The 27,384-nt window shown below is 32.6% G+C and overlaps 2 protein-coding genes across 9 annotated transcripts in view; one reads left to right on the top strand and one right to left on the bottom strand.

Moving 5' to 3' along the window:
• Positions 1-27,384, bottom strand: part of LOC115886898 (monocarboxylate transporter 3) — a 76,086-nt gene that overhangs the window by 25,462 nt on the left and 23,240 nt on the right. For 6 of the 8 annotated variants that reach the window (XM_030906232.1, XM_030906225.1, XM_030906240.1 and 3 more), the window contains exons 2-5: positions 8,272-8,508; positions 4,496-4,758; positions 2,302-2,630; positions 280-549 (exon numbers count right to left, since the gene is read on the bottom strand). In XM_030906232.1, the coding sequence (XP_030762092.1) occupies positions 280-549; positions 2,302-2,630; positions 4,496-4,758; positions 8,272-8,508 (1,099 nt within the window). Of the gene's footprint in view, positions 1-279; positions 550-2,301; positions 2,631-4,495; positions 4,759-8,271; positions 8,509-21,154; positions 21,289-25,273; positions 25,478-27,384 lie in introns of those variants that run through there. The other 2 variants (XM_030906253.1, XM_030906268.1) reach the window with 2 other exon arrangements.
• LOC115886970 (vitamin K-dependent protein C-like) overlaps positions 25,668-27,384 on the top strand; it is a 136,579-nt gene continuing 134,862 nt past the window's right edge. Inside the window, exon 1 of the mRNA XM_030906307.1 lies at positions 25,668-25,720. The gene's annotated coding sequence lies outside the window, so the exon portion shown is untranslated. The remainder of the gene's footprint in view (positions 25,721-27,384) is intronic.

Below are 27,384 nucleotides of genomic sequence, written 5' to 3'. Positions count from 1 at the left end.
CAATTCATATAAACCAAAAACTCGTAATACAAAACTAAAGTGTCAAAACGAATGACAATGTCAGGAAATAAAATAAATAAATGTGGTAATTTTTACAGCAAAGCTACCACCTGAATCCCCAGCGGGAAATTTAAAATTTAGTTAGTCAGCCCGGCGTAGCGCCGAAAATGTCCATGATTGCAACAATGAATTGTGTCCTCAATTACGTAACTAAAAGTTTAATTAGTATCGCTTATAGTTATTGACAAAAATAATAAACTGTTTATTGATTGATCCTACCTTGAGCATGGGACGTAAAAGCAGGTTGGCTGGCATTTCTGGGCATTTTGGGGTCCTTTCCCTCGGCATTAGCGCTTGTGTTGTTTTTCAGCTCCGATAGTCTCGGATGTTTGATCTCGCCGGTACTATCTCCAGGACTAGGACTTCCGGAACTGCCACTCTGCTCCGTTATCTTAACTTCGGCGATGGTGGGCAGTGTAGGAACTGTAGGTATGGGAGTTATAGGTGTACCAGGGGCAAGTTGGTCTAGATTCAAACTGGAATGAACTCCTGCAATGATAATAATAATAATAGGTAATTAACTTTATTAAATCATAAAAATAATTTAGTAAATCTAAAAAATAAAAATCGTAATGCAATAATTTTTTTCTACTCCCCTGGAACTAGTCAACAGGGCCCGAATTCTGTAACTTTGACATAAAAACGTTACGCTTTCAAAGCGGTGAGCGAAAGTATGCGATTAGCGAAACGCCAAGCAGTCGATTTTGGTATTCTCGTTGCCGTGCGAAACGTTTTCTGGATACGCTTTGAGCAAATATTGACAGCATCGCAATTTCGCAGGTATCTAATAGTCAAATGTGAATAAAACAATGAAAAATGTTAATGTTACGTGAATTTCATAACCTATTGTTGAGTTATGTCAACCTGTTTTTCTATGGATACGTCATTATTCTTATTAGTACACGAGGAAAATGTTGAAAACGCTTCTCAGCATTTTCAATGTTTTAAACAATATTTATAGCCAACCAAGGTAGCAGTACAGAGAAGTAGACCAGTTCCGGAAGAACTACCACCGGAACAAGCCACGCCCCCTCCGCCGACGCATAAATACGCGCTACGCCGACGCGGAGGCATCAGTCTAGTGTGAGCAATTGGACCAAACATACCTCTGAGGATACTAGCCACTCGTGCTAGCGAAACGTTAGGAAGCAATTCTAACCGACGATGGCCTAAAAACCCGAAAAAACAAATTTCTTCAAACGATGGTCGCGAAAGCCTAAACTACTGCAATATTTATAGCTGCCAAGTCGTAAATTATCAATTACTTATTGAGGAATTTATACAAGAAGTAGTAATTTTCATTAAAGAGCAAGATAACGCACAAAATCACAATTTTTTCGATTTTTACTGACAGTTCGACAAGCAAAGCGATCCTTTAAGGCGCGCGCGCGCAACCGTTTTCAAAGCGCAATCAGTAAAGACGCCAAGCGCAAATTGGTAGTTAAGGCTGTATTCCGTTGCTTACCTTGGTTATGGTTTTATGTTCCGTTTATATCGGTTTCCTGAAAGTTTTCTTATTACGGAACACGGTTCCTGAAAAATTCGGTTATAACTGTCACCAAACTAACCAGCGCGGGAAGGGGGTTTTCTAGTTTTGTTTGTCAATCAATGTCATTTATGTGACAGAAATCAATTTACATCCAAAAGCATGGAGGTAGGCAGTAAAGGTAAATAAATTTCATTAACTAAACAGAATGACTTTTTAGGACCATTTAAACTTATCATGCGGCCATTGTTTCTTAAAGTCAGGAACATTTAAAGAAAACATGAAAAACAAAACAATAAGTAATCGTGAATGTTTTGTAAGCTATAAAAATATAAATATTGATTAGATTTGTTTATTTATTATTGATCTGTTTTAATATTGGACCTGCAAATCTTCATTTGAGAAAGTACTTTTCAATATTAAACTCCATTGAAAAGAAGAAGCAAACGAAAAAGTAGAGAATAGGTACATTAAAAATGCATAAAAGATAAATTTTATAATAGAGGTACTGAAATTTAGAAAACGTCAACGTTTGACGTTTCCAGTATTTTACCAAACCGTTCCGTATCAAACCGATGTTTTTCAGGAACCGCTCTTTACCGTAGTTTACAGGTCGTGTTCGCCTGGTTTTACAACGGAATACAGCCTAAGTTCGCGCTAAGCGAAAATTAACGTCATATACGCTGAGAGTCACAGAATTCGGGCCCAGTATACTGCAAATATTATTAAAGAACTTTTAATAAAAAAAGCTTTACCTGGATCAATATTGAGAGGCTGCTTCATCCTTTTCTCCATGGTACCATCTGGCAGTTGCACCATGAAGTACGACCCTCCTATGCTACCTCTCTCCATTTGAATTCGACGCTCTTCTGCCATGCGCTGTAGCAACGGTTTTTCTCCCGACTCTTTCGGATAGGTCAGTGGTCTCATGAGGGCTCCGAATAGGACACAGTTCAAAATAAGTCCCGCTAAGATGAGATTAGCCCCTCTCCAACCATAGGCTTGCAACAGCATGTCTGCTAAGGGGGCGAATGCGAACGTTCCTACCCCTGAGCCACAAACCGCTATTCCTGTGGCTAAAGATCTGTAACAACAAAGATTCTCAGATAAAGATTCTCTCTTTCTTGAATTATAACTCATCATGTGTTAAAGTGCTAACTTCATTATTCCTAATTTTACAGGAGAGAAAAGAAACGGTACAAAAAAAATATGACAGGCTGTCCCATTTTAGTTGAAAATTCAAATCATACGGTATATTCGTTATTAGCAAAGATAGGAGAATGCGGTTTGCACAAACCTGTCCCGCTTTTTTCTCAAACGGATCGGACGATGCTGTCAAAATTTTCATAGCTCTCTGCGTTTCTGAGCTACAGGTTTGAAATTTACGGGGGCAGACGCCCCCGTATCTTCGTTATTGTGAAAGATATCGAAAACGTAAAAATTGATTCTTGTAGAAATTTTTACGCAGAATACAGTGGTGTAGTCTGTTTTTTTTCAGATGGAATACCCTGTATATTTATAAATCATATGATCCATCTTGCTAGGAGCTTCTCATAAATATATAACATTCTATATTTATTTTCACTATTTACTGCAATATTTAAAAGAAATCATTTTCTTATTAGTAGGCCGTGATACATAAAAAAAAATCAAAATGGTTTTTACTAAAATAGTCATACACATTTTTATATGAGACTGAAATGTTTTACTTTAAACTGTTACCAATATATCTCTGAATATATTTTTCTTCTTTTTTTATAACGGGATTTAGTATAACGGGTTTGCAAATATCTAAAAGTTTGCCTGATAGCATTTTCCAGGTCTTGAAGTGTCTTCTTCCGATATTGTTTTAGTGGCGACATATTTCATATTTCAAAAATCCCTAAATAGAAAAATCGAGAGCGGACAAATCCTGGGATCAGGGTGGCTATCATATGGGGCACTTGGTCCCAATTTATTGATTTGGGAAATAGTCATTTAACAAAATTCTAATATTTTCAAAGTTGTGAGGGGTTATCCCATTTTGCTGAAAGTATATTTCACGTAAATTATCTAAAGGAATATATAAAAGTTCCGGTACAGAAAAATATGTACAGGGTGTCCCATTTTTGTTGAAATTATTAGTAAAAACAGGCGGTTGCGGTTTGCACAAATCTGTCCCCTTTTTTGCTCAAGCGGAAGATGCTGCCAACAAAATTTTCATAGCCCTTTGAACAGGGGTCTGAGCTACAGGGGTTGTTACAGATTTTTGTTTTTTAATGAAAACTTTCAAATATGGCAGTAAATAGTGAAAATTAATATAGAGTGATATATATTTTTGAGAAGCTTATGATCACATAATTTATAAATATACAGGGTGTTCCATTTAAAAAAAAACATAAGTTTAGTTCATATCTTCAAAAATATTCTTTTCGTAGAATACTACGCCACTGTATTCGACGTAAAAAGTTCTACAATAAACAGTTTTCACCTTCAAGATACCTTTCACAATAACAGAGATACGGAGGGTGTCCCAAATTGCAAAATTTTCAAAAAGACCTCGTAGCTCAGAAACGAAGAAGGCTACGAAAATTTTGTTTACAGCGTCTTCCGTTTGACAAAAAAAGTGGGACAGGTTGGTAGAAACCGCACCCTTCTATCTTCACTAATAAGTAAAGAAAACTTCAAAATCAGTAAAGTACATTCATGCGTTAATATGAGAAAACTATAAAATATAAAGAGATAATAATAATATTTGTTGGGGAACAATAAAACTCAATATTTCGTTAAAAAATTATAGTAAAAATTGTGTATTAAACGTATTATTTAATTAAAGTCAAAAATGGAGTTAGCAGGTTAACAAGTTTCACTGACGATTGTTTTCTTTTTCATTTTTTTGGTTTCCATAGGGTCCTATACAATGCATAATACCAAAGAATATTATACGCTTTAGAATACGCAAATACCCACCTTTTTGTCTCGAAATAGTATCCTACGCATACCACAGCCGGAAGATAGATGAGCCCGAAACCGAGTCCGCCGAGGAAGCCGTAGGTGAGCATGAGCCAGTTGACGGTGGGACTGAAAATGCAGAGGACGAAGGCCAGGGTGGAGATGAGGCTGCCCGCCACGCACACCGTGCGACAGCCGAACTTGTTGGTGAGTGCGCTGACCAGCGGGCCGGCGCTCAGGTACATGCCGGACAGCAGCGAGCCCACCCAAGCTGTTTTGCCCTGGAACGATAAAAAACCATTGCTTGATTCAAACTATTACAAAATAGATAAACAAAAATCTACACAATTTTAGTCCTTTAATTATTAATTTTATTCAGCATATTGTTACCTAGCGTCATCAGCAGATGATTACTAGGTTACGTTAAGGTTTATAAGCTTCATTAAGAACCTCGAAATTAGTGGCTTAAATTACCGTAGAAGGTTGTTCTTCTAATTTCGATATAAGCATTCAAAACGTCAAAATTAGTGGTAGTAATTTTCAATTAGTAGAAAAAGTTAAGTTTCCTTCAGGTCCTTGAAATTAGTAGACTAAATTGGTGGTGGCAATTTTCAATTAGTAGAAAAAGTTAAGAAACTTTTGAGCCCCATTCAGAACCTCGATATTAGTGAAATAAATTAGCGGCTTCAATTACCGTAGAAGGTTGTTCTTCTAATTTCGATGTAAGCAAACGTCAAAATTAGTGGTAGTAATTTTCAATTAATAGAAAAAGTTAAGCTTCCTTCAGATCCTCGAAATTAGTAGACTAAATTAGTGGTTTTAATTATCGTAGATATTTGTTTCTCTAATTTCAAGGTAAGCATTCAAAACGTCAAAATTAGTGGTGGTAATTTTCAAATAGTAGAAAAAGTTAAGAATCTTTTAAGTCCCATTCAGAACCTCGAAATTAGTGGAATAAATTAGTGGTTTCAATTACCGTAGAACTTTGTGCCTCTAATATCAATGTAATCAATGTAAGCATTCAAAACGTCAAAATTAGCGGTAGTAATTTTCAATTAGTAGAAAAAGTTAAGCTTCATTGAGATCCTCGAAATTAGTAGAATAAATCAGTGTTTTCAGTTATCGTAGAAGTTTATTCCTCTACATTAAATGTAAGCATTCAAAACGTCAAAATTAGTGGTGGTAATTTTCAATTAGTAGAAAAAGTTAAGAAACTTAAGCCCCATTCAGAACCTCGTAGTTAATGGAATAAATTAGTGGTTTTAATTAGCGTAGAAATTTGTTCCTCTAATTTCAAAATAAACATTCAGAACGTCAAAATTAGCGGTAGTAATTTTCAATTAGTGGAAAAAGTTAACCAACTTTTAACGCTTGCTACTAATAATACTTCAAAATTTTCGAGTAGTCATTTTCGCTTTTAATTGTCATCCGTCAAGAGAAATTCTGGTTCGAAATGAAAAGTTTATTGTTTTATAAACTAAATTATTAGGCCTTCTCTTAGGATACACCCGACCATCGCAAGCTGTTGCTAAAATATTCTATTAATTTTAATTGTGTTTTTTAGACATTGTGAATGATTGTAAACTTTTAAGTATAAAGTATAATTGCAACCACTAATTTATTCCACTAATTACGAGGTTCTGAATGAAGCTTAAAAATGGAATAATTTAGAATTAATCAAACATATCTCAAGTAACACGGAATTATATTAAAACAAGTAGCAGGAATTGAAACATTATCTTTGTTCATATTGTCTTTTGATGCTCTCATATGCATCTAATTGTCTGTAACTTAAGATACTATGTTTAATTCATTTCTAATTTTTAACGTCTAGACCTATTTAAAACTAGCCGACTCGGCTTCGTACCGCCTAACAGTGAAGTTAGAGTTTTTTTGTCAATCTTAGTATGGATGAATGATTGACCCAATGATATGGAATGATTGAAACCAATCGATTTGACAGTTGTTATTTTTTGTTCTCTATATTTCTGTTTAAATTTCGATCCAAGTATTTTGCTATATTTATATTTCAATATCTTTGTTCAACATCTAGATGTTCATGTTCATAATTAGTTTTAATCATCTACTGATAATACTCATATGGTTAGCAAACGAGCGTTCGGTATTAACAGTAAATGTTTTTGGTGTATTGTGGTGAACTAATGTTTTATTTTGCTGTTGTAACGCCAAAGCAAAGTTTACAGGCCAAAGGTATCTCAACAGTATTAATTTTGAAGTCATTTTATGAAATAAAATATTGATTGTTATCTTCTAAATTATCACCACTATTTTATAAATTCATCACGATCGTCACTAACATTAGAATGTTATAATTTAGTATAATTAACACAGTGTTAAACAAACGCAATTAATATCCACGAACCGCAAATAATTATGCTAATATTACTAAAACAATAATTTATTTGTTACATGTTAAATTGCAAACGATGTGAAAATATGATAACCATTATATTAAAATGTGCCAGTACAACAATGTTTAAATACAGAATACAGAAGGTATATTCTTTACTTTTGTAAATTTGTTACATACAATACACACTATGTCGATAGTTTTTACTGTAATACGTTATTATTTATTGATTTATTAACAATAAGATCAATAGACAATTGAAATGTGTTACTTAAAGTTGTTATTTTCCTAATTTACAGAAACAGTGCTACAACTGTTATTTAGAATGTTACTTAAATTCACCAAACACAGGTATATTGTTATTTCTAAATAACAGTTCTAACCTGTTACTTAGAAAAAGTTGTTAAAACCATAAATAAAAATAAAAGTAAAACCATAATTCCTGAATAAGTGTTCAGTTTCACACCAACTATTTTTTAGAAATGCCATTTCCACAACAACTGTTATTTAGAAATAAATTTCGTCTGCCTATAAAACAGTGTCCTATTCATTCCGAGTTGTTAAATAACATTTGCTATTATTTAAAAATAAGATCAATACACAACAGTTAATTAAAGTTGTTATTTATAATTAAAAGTACTTAAATTATTTAGAATGTTACATAAAATTGTCGGTTTAGAAATTAAAAGTTATATTGTTATTTCTAAATAACAGTTCTAACCGCTGGTCCCAGCACCGGCTAATTATTGGGATTCTACTGTATTTAGAAATAAGTTTTAAACCGTTGTTATTTAGAAATAAGAGTTTAAACCCTAATTTCTGTATAAGAGTTCTAAGTTCTTATTTTGGAAATAACAGTTTCACATAAACGGCTATATGGAAATAACATGTCCACAAGAACTGTTATTTAGAAATAAGGTTTCCCTTCCTATTTAAATAACACTGGATTTACCTTACAATAAGATAAAGCCTACCGAAAGTGTTTGTTTGTGTTTTAACTGTTTAACAATAGATTAACAAACAGAAAGGTGTTACTTAAGGTTGTTATTTATACGTTACAGTAACGGTTTTTATGTTTTTAATTCATTTTCATTCTAAACTTATTTAGAATGTATACTTAAAATTATCCGTTTAGAAATTAAAATAGTTATATTGTTATTTCAAAATAACAGTTTACACTGTTGTTATTTAAGAATAACAGTTTAAACCCTAATTTTTGTATAACAGTTCTAAACTGTTATTTTGGAAATAACACTTTCACACAAACTGTAATTTGAAAATAACAATTTTACATAAATTGTTATTTTGAAATAACATTTCCACAACTGTTATTTAGAAATAAGTTTTGTCTGCTTATAAAACAGTGTTCTGTTAATTCTGGGAGCCATTAGGCGGGCTTCCTATTTCAATAACACTGGATTACCTTAGTTTCGCCGTAGTGATCCATCATGGGCGTGAGGAAGACTCCGAAGGTGTAGGCGATACCATCGACGATCATGTTGCACATGAAGGAGGCGAATACCACGACCCAGCCGTAGCCTCCGTCGGGGGGTGGCGGCAGGTCGTGGTAGTCGCAGTAGGAAAGGCCCTCCTCATCCTCCTCCAGGTGCTGCTCGGCGGTGAGGCGGGCCGCCTCCTCGCATGCCACCTCGCTGTCGGTCTGAAATATAAAAAAAACTGTTATGAGGCAATCAGAATTTAGGTTTGTATTTTACTACTTAATTTATATTTAAAATATAAATTTTTCTGGATTTTATCTAGCTTCCTTTGACATTAAGTGTTAAACCATTAGACAGTCTATTTCCTTATGTCAAAAAAATAATTATTTCAATTTCGTATATTATAAATACTGCTGCTAAAACTTTTAATAAACTTTTTTATAAAGTGTATTTATAAAAATATATCTCGTATTTTAATGATATCTAATGGCAATATGACATTAGATATCATTAAAATACGAGATAATCATTAAAATACGGCCATATCCATGTTGTTAACTCGACAGTTACTTATAGGAGAACAGAATGGCAACACTGCCTATTGAGAACGCATGCATTATTGATATTTCTGCCGACTCTTCTCGTTGCGTCGTCATCGACGAGCGGGCCGAGGTTGCCATATTTCAACCATAAAGCTCTTGCCGCGAGTAATAAACAAATTAACAACCTGTATAGTTTTACATCGCTTGACGTTTAAAGTCATAGGCTACATACTGGTGAAAAACCAGAAAAACATACGATTTAGAACTAAATCTTAAATAACTTAAAAACGATTTACTTTAGGTATAGGAGCATGTATAATCAAAAAGTAACGATTTAAAAAAACCTTTTCGTGGGTTTCCATTTGAAAAAAAACGATTTATGATAATTTTTTAATCTCTCGATTCCATGACAGCTACGGCCAATATTATATGACATACAAACAATTTAATTTTTGAAATAGATAGCCATATAGTATGTCTTCTCTTTATGTCACAGTGGCTGCGGTCATCACTAAATTTGACGTTGAGGTTGAGGCTATACAAATTTTTTGAGAGGCAGTTTTTTTCTTTCCAAAATTTTTATTTTTCTCAAAAATGGTTAATGTTAGGTATAGAGTGTTTTATATCAGAATTCATAAAATTTTACAGAATTTAATTATGTAATAAAGAATGGGGGTACCCATTCAAAATAAGAAACTTACTGTCAACTTCCGGTATTTCCGGAAGTGCCACCATATTGAAAATATTTTAAATCGATAAATCTCATTGTGAAACAATGATGTGCAAAAAATCTCCGATCTAGATATTGTATGTAGAAGTTTATAGAGAACATAAACTTCTAATGCGCGCTCAGCCTGGGACACCCTGTATACATATATAGGGAGAATATATTATAGAGAATAAAAAAATGTAAAGTGTTTTGGTGTTTTGTGGTGAATTAGTGTTTTATTTTGCTGATCACTATTGCCACAAATCATAAATCTTTGGAAAAAACAAAGCAGATAGACGCTGAAAGATAAAGGAAGAAACACATATTTATCAAATCAAAGTATGTCAACGGAAAAAAATAGCTTAAAGTTAACAGTTCATTATTTATCTAAATATTATAAAATATTTCAAGGACGTGTGGAAATCAGGCTTCATATAAACAAACAAATAAATAAATATAAAGGTCGCAGGGGAAAATAATAATAACAGATAGAGAATTTTGTCTATAGATATTAAAAATGTTAGATTTATTTCAAATAAGTTTGAGGAAAAGTACTTTTTTCAGATAGAACTCATTAAATGTGTCTTATTTTTACTTATGTTATTGAAATGATTCATTTTAGCAACTTTCCATATTATAAATATGGTTATTATAAAAGAACTATCAACATTTTCTTTTTAATACGTAAATATACATAGATAAGTATCTATTTCTTTTAAGGTCTCTGGTTTTGTTCCCTTTGTTGTTGGAATCCTATACGCCTCGTATTAGATTCCAACAATCCATTATTAATGTAAACAACAACAATTATTACGCATAGAATAATTGTCGGGAAAACGTTTGTTTTAATCAAGATTAATTGTTGGAATTAAAAGGACTTTTTATTTTTTTTATACAGGATTTCTCAATATTCCGTGGACATAGAGTTACTACGTATTTTTGAAATTAAAATAAGTTACTTGTGTAGTGTTCAATTAACTTATTTTAATACCAAAAATACGTAATAGTTTTAAAGAGTAAAGGTAAAATGAGAGAAAAATTATTGGGTGTCTTTGATAAAAGTTTACTGTGGAAAATGCCATATGAAATATAAAACCGCGAATATCTGCGAAACCCTTGAAAATTGTGACATAACCTAAATACAAAAAATGTTCGTTTTTTAATTTCCCATCTACTAAAAAAATAATATATTAGGAAGAAAAATTATTTTATATTTTAGAAAGTTTGGCATAGAATATTGAACACCCTGTATGATTTATGATTACGATATTTAAAGCAAAGTAAGTACAGATCAACTATAGTAAATATTTAGTACATTTTTGATTTCAGGACAGTTCATGTATTTTTAATATTTTTTTAAGAAAGGCTGAAAAATATGTTTTTATTTATTTATTAATATCTCTGAAACTATCGAAAACCATCTACTCATATCCTAGAATTATTTAAAGTAATCTAAAAAGAAACCAAAAATGCAATAATATACAGGGAATTCAATTTAAACAAAATCATCTCGATCCACTCACACTTTTTTGAGCCAGAAAATAGAAGTAGAACTTAAAATATTTTCCTATTCCTATAAGTTTTTTATTCTAGGAGCTACAGATTAGTGATGGGCATTTCGATTCATTTTAGTGAATCGAATCACACGATTCAATTTCTCATATTGAATTGACTCCTACGATTCGTTCATTTGAACAAACCACATGCACAATTTACGTTTCATCAAAACAAGAATCGTAACTGGCACTACCGGCGATAATTTGGCCGGACAATTACTTAAGGTACGAGAAAAAAAAAATATACATTTGTTTTTCTTTTGTTTCTTTCATTTGTTTTTCAACACTTTATGACACTAGCGTAATTGGATTGATTATTTGACAAATTATTATTTAATAATATTAAATTATCAATCCAATAATTCATCTATACTATTTATTAAAAACTTCTTAATATCAATTTAATATTTTTAGAGCCATATTTTAATTCCGCATGATCAAAAAAAAAAGAAAATGGCATCCAGTTGGCTTAGATATGAACATAGATATTGCCCATATAATTTTACATATAAAATGACAGCGATTTTCATTTTATAACCATCGCTGACGCCGTTTTTTTATCATATTGAGCAGAGGCCAACAATATTTATTTGGAGTTGCATAAAAACACGATTGCGTCTTTTAGTCCGACATTTAATGGTTTATATTCAGTAATATTATTTTAACAAAAATATTAACGTAAAAATTAAATACCTTACAGATACTCCCGTACTAAGCACAGTATAAATAAGTTTTTTTCTTGTAAATGACATTCTTATCGTTTGAATTTAATGCGCAACGAACGATCGCATTGTGATCCGATTCGATTCTCACGATTCTTTTTTACGGCTCATCGTTAAAATCTTATGGATCCGTGCCGGCCACGATTCAATTGAACGAACCGTATTGCAAGCAATGAATCAATTCTCACGACTCTTTGAACGAACGATCGCACTGTGATCCGACTCAATTCTCACGATTCTTTTTTACGGCTCATCGTTAAAATCTTATGGATCCGTGCCGGCCACGATTCAATTGAACGAACCGTATTGCAAGCAATGAATCAATTCTCATGACTCTTTGAACGAACGATCGCATTGTGATCCGATTCAATTCTCACGATTCTTTTTTACGGCCCATCGTTCAAATCTTATGGATTCGTGCCGGCCACGATTCAATTGAACGAACCGTATTGCAAGCAATGAATCAATTCTCACGACTCTTTGAACGAACGATCGCATTGTGATCCGATTCAATTCTCACGATTCTTTTTTACGGCCCATCGTTCAAATATAATGGATTCGTGCCGGCCAAGATTCAATTGAACGAACCGTATTGCAAGCAATGAATCAATTCTCACGACTCTTTGAACGAACGATCGCATTGTGATCCGATTCAATTCTCACGATTCTTTTTTACGGCCCATCGTTCAAATCTTATGGATTCGTGCCGGCCACGATTCAATTGAACGAACTGTATTGCAAACAATGATTCAATTGTAAAAAATGTCTATACCTATGTGGCGGATTCAGTTCTCCAAAAAAAATTCTTTATGGGTATTTCGCCACTGCACTGCAAGAAAAATCTACAAAATAAAATAGTTATTTTTTGTAAACACTTCTGCGTTAAACCTAAACGGACACTGCTTGTCAGAAGTTATGTTTACAGTAATAAAAATTTAATTTTTTAAATTTTTAATGCAATCTAATAAAAATAAATGTATTGCTCATGCATCTGTAGATGTTAGTAATGTATGGCAAACGCTTCTTTGATTTTAAAGAACATAACATAAATAAACATAACATACGTAAAATTTAAAAATAATCATACAGAAAGTTTAGGGCTTTTTGGTTTTACCTTATTAAGTAATTGTTATGAGGTAGTAACTGTTAATATGGTTTAACTTGATATAATGTCATTTTAACAGAACGTCAACGGTTTCTTGTAGACGTATCTGTTTTAAAAAAAGTAAAGTGTTCTCGAATAGTTGAATTTAAATATTTTAAATAGTTTTTTTCTTTATTCTTTGTATTTATTTTGGTTCCGACGACGGAAACAGATAAACTTTCCGAAACGTTAAGCAATTTTTTCTTTGTTAGGCAAATTTTTATTACTGTAAATATAACTTCTGACAAGCAGCGTCCGTTTAGGTTTAACGCCGAAGTGTTTACTAAAAAATAACTATTTTATTTTGTAGATATTTCTTGCAGTGCAGTGGCGAAATACCCATAAAGGATTTTTTTGGAGAAATTAATCAATTCTCTCGACTCTTCTGGATCCGAGCTGGCTACGATTCAATCGAACGAACCGTTTCTAAGCAGTGAATCGAATCACACGATTCATTTTTAATACTCGTTCAATCTTTGCCCACCTCTATTACAGATGCCCGACGCATTATTGCCGAACATCCTGTATAGCTGATATATTCTGCAGTTAGTATTGAGTATTTGGACCGATTGGAATTGTAAAACATGAACAAAAAATAAAATAAAAGCGTTGGAAGTTTTAGATAAAAGTTTTCTTTCAATCTAAAACATTATTCAATAAAAATAATTCAATAAAAAAATAAAACGTGTACAAATACGTGATCAAATGTTCCCTTTCGCTAATCTTTCTGAAATACAGCAACTGGATTATGCTACACGTGACAGAAACGTGCCCAAACGGAATGCTCTCGAAAATAAATTGACATTAATTGAAGTTTCCATGCCGCTCTTAATTTGCATGCTGTTTATGCGCTAGCCGTAAGAATTAAATTTAAATGATGTTTAAATGGTAGACTGGGCCTGGCCCGCTTTATTATTTAAAACAAATAATCGCTTAATATTTTTAGTATTATTTGCTGTACTTTATTGTTGTTATAAGAACACGTTTCCATCAGATGTTTATTCAAATTTATTATAATTTTTTTTATTCTTTTCTAGTTTTATAGGTAGAATTACTAGAACTGAGTGTCCTTCATCGTTACCAGTTGTATAACTTCTCTGTAATTATCATACAATAATGTGGCGTATTACATATGGAAATTGAATTTTAGTTTTGTTTTTATGCAAAAGTAATTAAATACATATATCGAAATAAATAAAATAAAGACGGGTTAGTTAGACCATTTATAACTCAAGAACGGCTAGACCGATTTTAATGATTCCTGATATGTTTGATTCGTCTTCATCACGCATAAATTATTAGATTAATTATTAAAAATTAGATTAATTAATAAAACTTCGAAAAAAATTATACAGGAAATTAATATTTAAATAAATTATATGGAGAAGTTCGCCCACTTCTATTAATTGATGTCCACTGGAAATCAGTGACATACATACTGGCGTTGATTGAAGAAATAAGACGATGCGCAACCTTATGGGCGCTTTCGTGGCACAAAACCTGTCCGAGATGTAGCTGGCGATTTTTTTTTTAGAATTTAGAATGAGTGGGAGGGGGGTTAATCACTTCGACCTTACAGATGCATTGTGTCCCCCTTTCTTGAATCATAACTCATCATACAGTCCCAGGGCTTTGACAAAAGCCAGTATCTGGGATGGTTTTATAGAGGGTAGTTCTGCATCTCCAATATTAGTCGTACCAAAATTCATGGCACGAATGGTTGTCGTCTCGGCGCACTCAGTGATGAGGTGTACTGGTGTTTCCCCATCTTCCCCACAGAATCTGCATTCGCTGTTTCTTCTTAGTTTCAATCTACTGAGGTGTTCATTGAGGAGACAGTGTCCTGTTAAAAACCCCGTGACAATCCGAAGATTGTTCTTACTCAGACCCAGGAAGATCTGTGATTTTTCTTGATCATAAGCCCTCAGAAACTTCTTCGAGTGTCTTAGACCATTGCAAGATTTCCATTCCAGGTTGCGGATGGAATCTTCCAAGTTCTTGAGTTCCGCCTTGAGTTGGTTACCACTTGGAAAGCAGAACGGTTCTCTAGTAGAACGGTAGCTGGCGATATCGTCGTGTGTCGTCGCCCCGGTAGTCAACCTGTCCGAGATTTAGTTTAGCTCTGCGCCACTGCGCGCCGATAGTCGTTTACAGCGCAGAGCGCAGCGGATAAAGAATACTGTACCGTAGTTCTGCTTTTAGTCAATAAACTGTTAAAGCACGGCCAAAGACGTAGACGTAAACGTATCGTTTGACATGTACGCTTGCGCAGTGAGAAATTCACTTTCATTTACGGATACGTGATACTTATCTTTACGTGCCTTCACGTAAGTACAAAACGCAAACGTATCGAGCCGAAGGTTTCGATTTTCACCCGAATGATGGCGAACGTACAAATTCACAAACAACTCGTTTCCACAACTGGCTAGTAATTAAGTGATTTCATAAATTTTGGGGCCAGTGTCACAGAACTGGGCCTATTTTATTACAATAAATTAGTATGAAAATATTAAGCATCATAATAAACTCATTTTGGAATCTATTTAATTAAATGCTAGTTCTTATAGCTAAAATCCATATGAGGATTCTAAAAGATGGAATCTAATAAATAATCATAAAGCTGTGTCTGTTTTCCAATATTTTTTTTAATACGAAGAGCATTTTAAGTTGTAAAGACTACTTTCTGTAATAAAATAATTTCCATTTATAATTTTCTTCATTTTTCGATATTACTTTTATAAATTTAATGTGGAATCAATGGAATAATAGATATCCATTTTCAATTTTAAAATGAAATAAATTGTTTCACAAAATAATTTAGAAATACAAATGTACCATTTGCGTTACGTTACGTAAGTCAAAATACTTGCTTTAACTCTTGTTTACACGACAAAGCAACGGCAGACGTAACGTAAGTTTCTGCGTTACGTGTCGAGAGATACGTATACGTATTGTGTCTTGCTTTAACTGTCTAATAAATGGAATAAATGGGTGGTTGCCGGGGCAGCGTTGTCAGAACTAAGAATTAATCCGCAGATTTACGGATTTTGGGTACAGTACATTAATAATACGGATTTTCTATCATAAAACAATTTAATATAATATTACTGATTAAACAAAGAACGGTGTCAGAGTTGGCTTGGAAATGAAGATCGCTATTACTTCATAAGTAAAATATTATGGTAATTGTCAATAGTTATAATTTAATTTTTAATTAACCAAGCCAACTAAACGACTTTTTCGATCATACAAAATATTCAGAACCTATAAAAGAATTATTATTTTTGTTGTTTATTCTATGTTTAACACGAATAAATGTTCAATAAATAAACGCGGATTTTTCATCCAAAGATATTTTCGTCCAACGTATTACATATATTACACATTTTAATATGGCTACACTGTCGTTTTCAGTTCCACTCCGTCTTCGATATGCCTTCCCTAGCCGAATTAGAGACAATGAGTGTTTTAGTTGGCTTAGTTGGGAGAGTGCGTTGGCTGCAGAATGAGTAGAGGCCCCACCGTACAGCACTTGAGATGTAAGGAGAAATCAAATCAGCCTTGTTATTCACGAATTCGCCCATTAGATTGTGTATCTTTCCAATTCTTTCAATCAACGATACTGGTGATACTAGATACTATAGAAATTTCAGTGGAAAGTAGTGGCCAAAAGTCAGTGAAAAATAGTGGGAAATTCAAATCTAGAAAAATATTGGAACCAGATGTAAAAAATAATTATAAACAAAAATATGTATAGAAAAGAAATGACAACTGTCAAATCAATAAATGGCCTTAATAAGTAGGTAATTAAGATTTTATCTACACGTTCCTTTACTGGCGTAATTGGACACTAAAGGGAAATTTGCATGAACTATAATCGCTGGCTATAGTGGCTATAAAAGCATAACAATTCACACAAAGGTTCTTTTAAATAACATTATTTAGTAAAACAAAATGATCTTCATGAAACATTCCATGTTGTAAAGAAAAACTACCCGAGAAAACACATTACATTTAAGCCTAGAAACGTGTAATATTAAAATATTCTTTATAGAATATTTAGAATATTTTCTAGACTTACTTTTACATATTTATATTCTATAATAATGACTTTATTGAGCATTAGACGATTTCAACGAGATAAAAAAATATATGAAAAGCAAGCAATTTCCGGATCACTTAACAATAAAAGTATATTCTAGGGGGGTCTTAACTAATTTTAATTAATGTAATAAAATATAATTGTCATCCTTATCGAATGAAAAATGAAAAGTGTTAATTAAAGTACATAATTACAAGATAAAATGACATTTATGATTAATTAATTACAAAGTAATCAATAAAGCGCTAATCATCCATAAATCTAATTAATAAACCCGTCCATATAACCAGAGATAGTTACAAATATCTTATTGTTTTGTCTATTTTATAATTTTTTAAATATATAGTTGATTATGAGAAACTTCCGAAAATTTATATTTATTCGAAATATTTATTATATACGGTCGGCGATGCCTAGTTTTGGGTGATAATTTTCGTGTGTGCGAAGAGTACAGGATGTCCTATTTTCGTGTCTTTTATGGGGTTTTTCGTTTATAAGTAGAGATACAAAAATGCAGTTTTCACATCACTGTGCTACTTTTTTATGAAACTAAAGATGCTACACACAGATTTGTCCAAGCCCTCTTAGTTCCCGAAATACAGGGTGGTGCCTCTTATATGACGCGGAGGCTCGGCTAATTTTGGGAGCATATATAAGTTAATTGAAAGAATTATATAAAAATATATACAGTTCTACAGGGTGTCCCCAAAAAACGCATCGAAGTTGGGTTTTTTGTAATGGTACTAAATATATACCTAACACCCTATATATTAATTGATTTTCGGATTCTAGAAAAAAAATAAAGGTGAGTTTCATTAAAGAAGCATATGCCTAAATTGTAAGGATTTTGACATATTTCAGATTTTGTGAAAATGTAGAATAAATTTTAAATTCCAATAACAGCTACCTAAATTATCATTGTATGTTAAACCAAATTAAAATTTGTCCCGAAAAGTTATACAGGGTGAGACTAAATTAATACTGAACATATATAGCCACTTTTAAAAACAAGCTAATCCTTTATTTTAAATGGAACACCCAGTATATTAGGGCTAAGATAGACTAAGGCCAAGATCTCTACAAGGAACAACCTGTTGGGAAAGCTGGCAAGCTCCACCTGGGGGGCTAATCCACACACACTAAGTACTCTACTAATCCACACACACTAAGTACACTGCTCTTGTACTCTGCTATTCTGTTGCCGAATATGCCGCACCAGTTTGGGAACGTTCCTGCCATGCCAAAAAGATAGACCCGATGCTGAACCAATCGTGCCGTCTAATCACCGGATGCCTAAAACCCACATCGGCCCAAAAGCTACACCTCCTCAGCGGGATAGCTCCACCCCATATAAGGAGACAAATTTACAGCATGAAAGAGAAACAGCAAGCCCTTTCCGATACCCGTTACCCGCTCTTCGGACAACGCGCCGCTAGACCCAGAATGAAATCAGCACGGCATCCGCAAAGAGACTGGAGTTGTGGTCAGCAACTTCAACAACCCCAAATGATTTTGCGCTTAGGTCAAAAGAGAGCCTACCACCTGGTGCGGAAAAGGCATGGACGGTGTGAAGAAGTCTGAACCGTTTGCGTACTCAGGTTGGCAGATGCAAGACAAACATGAACCAAGTGGCTACCTTGACGGACCTGTATCCTGTGAATGCGGAGAGGAACAAAATATGAGGCATCTTCTCGTATGCCCAAATCTCCCAAACATATGCAATCAGAATGATCTCGCGGAGGGAAATACCAACGCTCTGGAGTGTACCAAGTACTGGATATCCTGTATATAACTGCTGTGTGCATATATATTTTTGTAGTTTGTCTAATTCTGTACAAGTATAGTTCCTATTTATGTTGATTGTTTGACTATGTTTTTTTTAAATGTATGAGGTTTGGTTTGCCTTTTTTATTAATTTAGCCGTTTTGTATATTTTATATAATATATACTGAGTTGGACACGAGTAAATAAATAAAACCCAGAATATTATACCGGTATTCAATGGAGAATTCATATATCTTTAAAATGCTGTTAAGGTTGTCTACCCCTCAGACAAAGATTTTCCTAGATATTTTTATGATTTTGCCTCAGTAGATCTTTATTATTTGATATACCTTTTGATAATTTAACAAAAATTAAACGATGTAGATTAAAATACTCAACGTTACTAAAAAGATACACGTTTAAAACATACAAAAAACTCATAGAACACACAAAAATGGGACACCCTGTACAGTAAATGTGTTCGATAAGATATACTGAACAAAGAGTAAGTATTTTCCAAAGCGCAAGCAATCAAACGCCGGGGAAGTGAATAAACACTTCGTATTTTCCCCTCTCCGACTTGCAAGATCGCCTTAGCGATTCAGTCCTAAACATGTAAGTATTAACACAAGATTCTCTGTTACCGACAGGGTATATTTAGTTTTTCTAAATTTTAAAGCATGATACAGTTAAACATGTAAGTATTAACACAAGATTCTCTGTTACCGACAGGGTATATTTAGTTTTTCTAAATTTTAAAGCATGATACAGTATACTATGATTATTATTATTTATTATACAGGTTGTTCCTTAATGACATGCTAATATTTAAGGGGGTGGTTCTTGGACCTATTCTAAGAGAAAAGCTTCATATGAATGTATGTCCTAAACGTCATAATTTCTGAGATACAGGGTGGTAAAATTTTCTAATTTTTTTTTCATAACTATGATTGCATTACAGATATCTTTATAAAACTTGATACACTTCTTCAATGCATCAAAATACCTTTTTTGGTGTACAAAGAATTTTATTTATTTCAACCTGTGCCATCCATACGGGTTTTACGTTGAATATTTTTGGAGAAAAAAGTGGTACACCACTGACTTCTCTTAAAATTAAACCAATTTTTTTTGTATATCAAAATATGCATTTTGGTGCGTGGACGACGTGCATCAAATATAACATCCTGTATCTGAAAAGTTAAGATGTTTATGACATATATTCATATGTAGTTTTTTTCTTAGAATAGGCTCAAGAATCACCTCCTTAAATATCAGTATGTCAATAAGGAACACCCTGTATACCATGATATAAGTTAACGACAGTGATACTGTATAAATACAACAACGTAAAATACAGATAGTTCAAAGAGCAATCTGTGCAGTAACTTTTAAAGTACTTTTATTTTGTTTTTGTAGCCAATCGAAACAAAATCTTGATAGTTTTATTACAAGCTTTATAGATTGATCAGATAATAAACTTTGAAGTAAAATGCATAATGCTATCTATACCCGTGGTATAAATAAATACTTACACATTTTAGAACAGACGGTAATGTAATTATGGAATTAATGTCATTATGGTTATAATATTAGTCGTCTAGATCAAACTATTTTGAAAGTGTGTACTCTTGAGATAAAGAAAAGTTAAAAATTTAAATATGTATATATTAGGTATTGAACTGTTGATCAGATAATAAACTTTGAAGTAAAATGCATAATGCTATCTATACCCGTGTTATAAATAAATACTTACACATTTTAGAACAGACGGTAATGTAATTATGGAATTAATGTCATTATGGTTATAATATTAGTCGTTTAGATCAAACTATTTTGAAAGTGTGTACTCTTGAGATAAAGAAAAGTTAAAAATTGAAATATGAATATAGGTATTGAACTGTTTATATAACCTACTTTAAGATAAGTACTTCACTCAATTAATAAATACATCGATAATAAATTACAAAATAGTTGCACACAAAAATACTAATAAAGATGGATGACAATATTTATAATTCTATAAACACGCGTGGAATAAAAATAATGCAGAAGGAAGTCAAATATATTATTTCTCTATAAAAATATGGAAAGTCATTGTCAGGGCTTGAAATTTTATTAATATTTTTCAAAATTTATAACACTTAACTGACCTTACGCCAAAGTGTTTAAATCCGGAAAGACATTGTGTCAGAACTTGAATTACAGTCGGATTATTGTAAATCTTAGAAATATGCTTTAAAAATAGTTACTTGAAACTTAAAAACTAAGACAATAAAAATAGTATTGTATAACGCGTTGAAATGAATAAAAAAACACTACGCTTACCCTAGATGGCATGACACAATTACAAACAAAAAAAAGACACACAGAAACGAACGGTATACCGTTCACTTTTCGTTCGGTTTCTGTGCAAAATGAACGATTTAAAACAATTTAACAATCTACTCTCTGTATCGTTATCAGACAGAAAAAGTTGATAACCGCCTAAGTACCTAAGATTAATAGTAAACGAAATTACTTGTTATATCATTATTACATCTGTTCCCATCGCGAATCGGAGCGATAATAATGAAAATACTAAAAATTGAGTTGATCCACGATTTTAGAGATTATTTTTACAATAATTTTCGGTACAAGGATGAAGCGAGAAGAAAGCAAGGGATGGTTTTTCAAAGTAAAATGGATAAAAAAATTGAGATTTTTAATGAAAATAATATCAAGTAATCAAGTATTAAGTAATCAGTCATGAACAAATTAACATGAACACAAGTAAAGAAAAAAGTATAGGTTAAATTTCACATCAAACAACATAAACCAACTTAACTGAATTTGAGACAAAAGCCATAAAATTATGAATTAAAAATGCAAATATCTATTAAAACATAAAATAATAAATATTATAGGAACTTCAAAATAGAAAAGAACAAGAACAATAAGAAATAGCATCATTACTTATTTAGAAGAATTTGATTTCGACCACTAGAAAGTATCAAAGTACTTTCTCACGTAACAAAAAAATAATTTTTCAATTATTGATACCGAGGCCCGGTTCTGTGATGGCCAAAAAGATCTAAACCCTAATTGGTAGTATTAATTAGAGTTTTGGGAACCGTATTAAAATATTTTCGTTCAATGATTGTGAAATTCGTCAATTAGCAAGCAAGGGATGGTTCTCAAAAGTAAAACCGATAAAAAATTGAGTTTCAAATGAAAAAATATTAAATTATTGAGTCATGAGAAAGTAAACATGAACACAAATAATGAACACAACCGAAAAAAAAGCGAAAACACATAGGTAGTGGGTAGCTTAAAAATTACACCAAACATCAACTGCAACCTCGAAACCAACTTAACTAAATTTGAAACAAAAACATTTTCAATTAAAGATGCAAATGGCCTATAAAAACATAACACAAAAAATATACCGGGTGCGTCTCAAAAGTGGCTCACCCCCTATAACTTTTTTATTTTTTCAGATAAAACAACGATATTTGGTATGTTAGTATATGACATAAATTGGGATTGATTGACGTATTCAATTGTTTTCGGTCACTTCCGGTTTCACCGGAAATGACTACAACTTGTGATTTTTAAATGGCACCCTCGGTACTTTTTTACATTATTCGATAAAAAATGACACTCTGAATCGAATGACATATCATATGTCAACTTTTGACATTTTGGCATATGGTTTATTTGAAATTGTAACATGCGGTTCATAACGACAATTTGACTAAAAATACCAAGTGTGTGGTATCAAATTATTCGTAAAAAAAGCTTTTTCCAAATATGCTAATGAGCCACCATCGTTCCATTTGAAAAAAATGAGATATGATTAAAAATACGATTTGGGCATCTTTTAACCTGCCAGGACAAGACACTAAAAACATTAAATGATCAAATCAATTTTTCCAAGGCTCCTTGATTAAAAATTAGTGTTTTTAACACAGCCGTGGCACTCTAGATTGAAATTTAAAATAGAATTTGTTTTTGAGTGACTATGTCAAAAATTGACATATGATATGTCATTCGATTCAGAGTGTCATTTTCTATCGAATAAAGTAAAAAAGTACCGAGAGTGCCATTTAAAAATCAAAATTTGTAGTGATTTCCGGTGAAACCGGAACTGACCGAAAACAATTAATACGTTAATCAATCCCAATTTATGTCGTATACTAACATACCAAAGCTCGTTGTTTTATCTGAAAAAATAAAAAAGTTGGGTGAGCCACTTTTGAGACGCACCCGGTATAACTAATACATTTAGCAATATTATACTAAATAATAAAATAACATATTTAAATTCAATAATTGCTAATAAACAATATCCAAACTTCAAAATAACTTCAGAAGTAATAACACTAATAACAGTAAGAGATAGCATTACTACTTATTTAGAACAGTTTGATTTCGACCGCTAGAAAGTATCAAAATCAAAAGTCTTTAGCACGTAACAAAAAATACGTTTTTAATTATTATTATTACCGGGAATTAATAATTTCGAGTCCCGGGGCTCTTTGATTTCTCAAAAGAACCGGGAATTCCCGGTATTAATTTCCCGGTTCTAAACCCTAGCTGCCAGGCACCGACATAAAATTTGTTCTGTCGCTTCTTCTTCAGATTAAGAGAACCTGCACATGGCTTCGTCCGTCAATCTCATTAGTTTTAGATGCTTATACAGCTTACAATGGTCTGTTTAGTAGACCCACTACAGCTTTGACTGTCTTTTCTAATCAGGTCTGCCGTGAATTTTGGACGATGGAATGTTCTACTATGAACTTTTTCGACTGTCTGTCGTGAGTTCCTCAACCATTCTAGATATTTGTTGGCTATTTTCCACAAACAAATCAACAGGCAATACGTATTACCATATATTACATAAGATTACTGCGGAAATATTACCCTTTACCATCACTAGTTACGCTACTAGATTCTATGTGAAAAGTTATAAGATAACCAAGATACGATAGGAGTCGAAAAATGCAACATTTTAAAATTCGCTCTACATTTTAGGTAAGAAGACTAGGAAATTATATATTACTAGCGTGTACCAGCGACATCGTTCGCGTCGAATTAATCATTTGTAATGGTGATGATAAAGCAAAGCAAGAATTTCCATTAACATATAAACTGGATAAAATTTTCTCACATTTATGTCAGCATGAGAAAAAACAATATGGCGATATTATTATATAACTTGGTAATATTTGAGGGGTAGTTTCATCTCGTTGGAATTTGACTTTCAAAAATCCGTTTGCCAAAAATAAGCTTTTTACGTCAAGCAGTTTAAGCAGAATCGTGGTTAAGAAATTACCCAACTTTTTGGAACACCCTGTATGATTTCTTTAAAAATTTCAAAATACGTCAAAAATTACGTCCAAGCGTTTTCCCGAAAGACTAACCGTTTTTTAAATAATAACAAATATTGTAATATTTGAGGGGCGTTTTCACCCTCTTGGAATTTGAGATTCGAGAAACCCCTCTTTATCGAACCTCTACGCTCCACAGTCAATCCGTTTGCCAAAAATCAGCTTTAAACGTCAAGCAGTTTAAGCAGAATCGTGATTACTCAATGGTCATATTTTATAGAACACCCTGTATAAATTTATAAAAAATCTTTAAATATGTAAAACAACAAAATAAAATATACGTGTTTAAGAGTTTTTCCGAAAAACTCACCGGCTTTTAAATAAAAAATCTTTTAAATATTTGAGGGATAGTTTAACCCCTACTTAGAATTCGAATTTCGAAAAATCCCTTCTTATCGAACCTCTACACCCTAAAGTCAATCTGTTTTCCAAAAATCAGCTTTTTACGTCAAGCGCTTTAAGCAGGATCGTGATTAATCAATGACCAGATTTTTCGAAACACCATGTATACATTTTTAAAAAATCTTAAAATATGTAAAAAAACAAAATAAAATATACGTGTTTAAGCGTTTTTTCGGAAACTTGACCGTTTTTTAAATAAAAAATATTGTAATATTTGAGGGGTGGTTTCACCCTCTTGGAAAAATCCCTTCTTATCGAACCTCTACACCCTAGAATCAACCTGTATGCCAAAATTGAGCTTCTTACGTTGAGTGGTTTGAGCAGGATCGTGATTAATCAGTATGTCAGTCACTTAAGGATTTTATATATTAGTATAGATTATAGATGTGTAGCATCTTTAGTTTCATAAAGAAGTAGGACAGTAATGTAAAAACCGCATCTTTGTATCTCTACTTATAAACGAGAAACCCCATAAAACACACGAAAATGTTACACCCTTTCCTTTCCAACGAGAAGCAACAAACCAGGGCGAAAATTTCGGTGAATCCTGAGCTTCCAAATATTTCGCGTCGCGAAATTTTGCCGTCGCATCGAATTATTCACCTCAGTATGTGTTCATTCCTTAATGTCGCAAATTAACAGCTAATTAATAAACAAATTGTAAAATACAAACCAATAATAGTTCGCACTGTTCGCAGAAACATTCTATGTATATTTTAACAGCTTCTTCCAACATCATGTAAAAATTAACAGCAAAACAGGTTCCAAAAGATGTAATATTTAACTTGTTAATAAAAATGGATCACACTGCAATTCCAAAAATCCCACGCGGAAAGAAATTCACACCGAAAATTCCACTACATTATTTCGTACGATGTGTGGCCGTAGACTAAGCACTTCAATCCGTCTGCTTGGGTCTTTTTTAATATTGCAAAAATTTTCCAATCATGTGTCTCGTTCTGACTTTTAAACCAGATAAATAAACAGAAAATGTCCAATGTTACAATAAGATAACAACGTTTATAAATAATGTTATTTATTAAATTATTAGCATATATGGTTAAGACGTCGCGTCGAAGTGATTTGAATGTGTAGGAGAGACTGAGAGACGGTGGTGTAGGTAAGAATCTATCTACATAGTAAATTCCACTTTTTACTTATTATTGTTATTATTTTCAGTACTGATCCATTATTATTGTATTAAACATAATCACTTAATAAACCCCCGTCTACAGATAACGTTTTACTCTAACGTTCTTCTGCCAGTTTTCCGTCTTAAGCTTGATTTTCATGCATCCGTTTTCTGTTGATAAGATGCCGATGGTCCGATGGCTCTCTGATTGGTCATAGTGTTTTCGCGCCACTTTTCATCCGTAATTTTTTTACTCCCGTCAACGGAGAAAGATCGTATGATAACGGACGTTTTGACACTTTTGACAAATTTAATCTAACCTTAATAAAAATATAACAGTACAAGAGCTATATTTAACTCTGTTTTTTTTTTCTCAGGTAAGATTTCGACAGACAATGACAGAAGAAAAGCAGATGAAGTCCCATGCCAATCTATTTATTTTACTAAAAAAAGTTTCTAATAATTTTTAAGTTAACTATGGATGGGTTTAAATATAAATCCGTCATACGTCGTCTCTTGTTTATAACCAATTTTATTGGTTTATTTCAAAAATGACAGATCGTATTTCAATTTTATTGGTTTGACGGAACGAGGAACGACAATCGGACGCCGATGCGTATGAACTCGCCTTTAGATTTTTGACGCTTGTCAAAGTCTTGCCAAATTATAGGTTATAATTTTGTGTCAACTTTTGTCAAATACCCTGCGTTTTGGAAGATGATGCATTTTGATTCGTGTTATTACGTGTGTTTTGTGTCTTTTGAAGTCAAGTGGAGGAAAAATCGAGTGAAAATTAACTGTAGACCCAGAGCACAGTTTATGGTTAATACTCGCTGGCCAGGCCGAAAGTCTTATACACCAATAAAGTTACCATCAATAAAGTTCGTATACCATCTCGTTGTAGATAAGTGCATCTCGAATATGGTAGAAGGACCATACTAAACACATACTAAAAGCTGGAGTAGCTGAAAAATATCGACATCATACGATAGGTAAATAATGGATTTTAGTATTGCAGAAAAATAATGTCAAAAGGTACTGGTTTAAAAAAATTAAGATTAAAGCTATGGATTAAAGATAATTAATTAATCAACCTTTAAGGTATAAAATTTGGTAAGTGTTATTATTAATAAAATAGTTTGTTTTATTTGTTGTTTTATTTATTCCTATGGAATATTACACATTTGTATTTGTACATAAGTTATATTGATAAATATAATCATAAATGCGGGAAATTTCATAAAACTTGAAAGTAAGAAATAGTTCTTTTTTATATTTTTTTGGTATGTGGCATCTTGTTCTTGTTTGTTTTGTATTAACACATACCGTTTTTATTAAATAAAATAACTCGATTACTTTTTTTCAGTTTTATACAGTTTTTTTCACAATATTTTGAAGTAATCACTTGTCAGTCAAATTTTAAATAAATTTCCTGCTATGCGTTTCAGTATGGTTCCAGTTCTACCAACTTATTTCTTTGTAAAATAAAATAAACTACTTTGAAATTAAAATGACAGACACATCTATCACTGTCAAGGATCTTCTCGTTGGACAGACCGGTTCACTACTGCCCATCACATCTGTACAGGGTATCGCATTTTCGTGTGTTTTATGAGATTTCTCGTTTATGAGTAGAGATAAAATGATGCGAT

Source organism: Sitophilus oryzae, unplaced genomic scaffold (genome assembly GCF_002938485.1).
Source record: "Sitophilus oryzae breed Bouriz unplaced genomic scaffold, Soryzae_2.0 scaffold_1146_pilon_pilon, whole genome shotgun sequence".
Taxonomy (NCBI): Eukaryota; Metazoa; Arthropoda; class Insecta; order Coleoptera; family Curculionidae; genus Sitophilus; species Sitophilus oryzae.
This window is presented reverse-complemented; position numbering and strand designations above follow the sequence as displayed.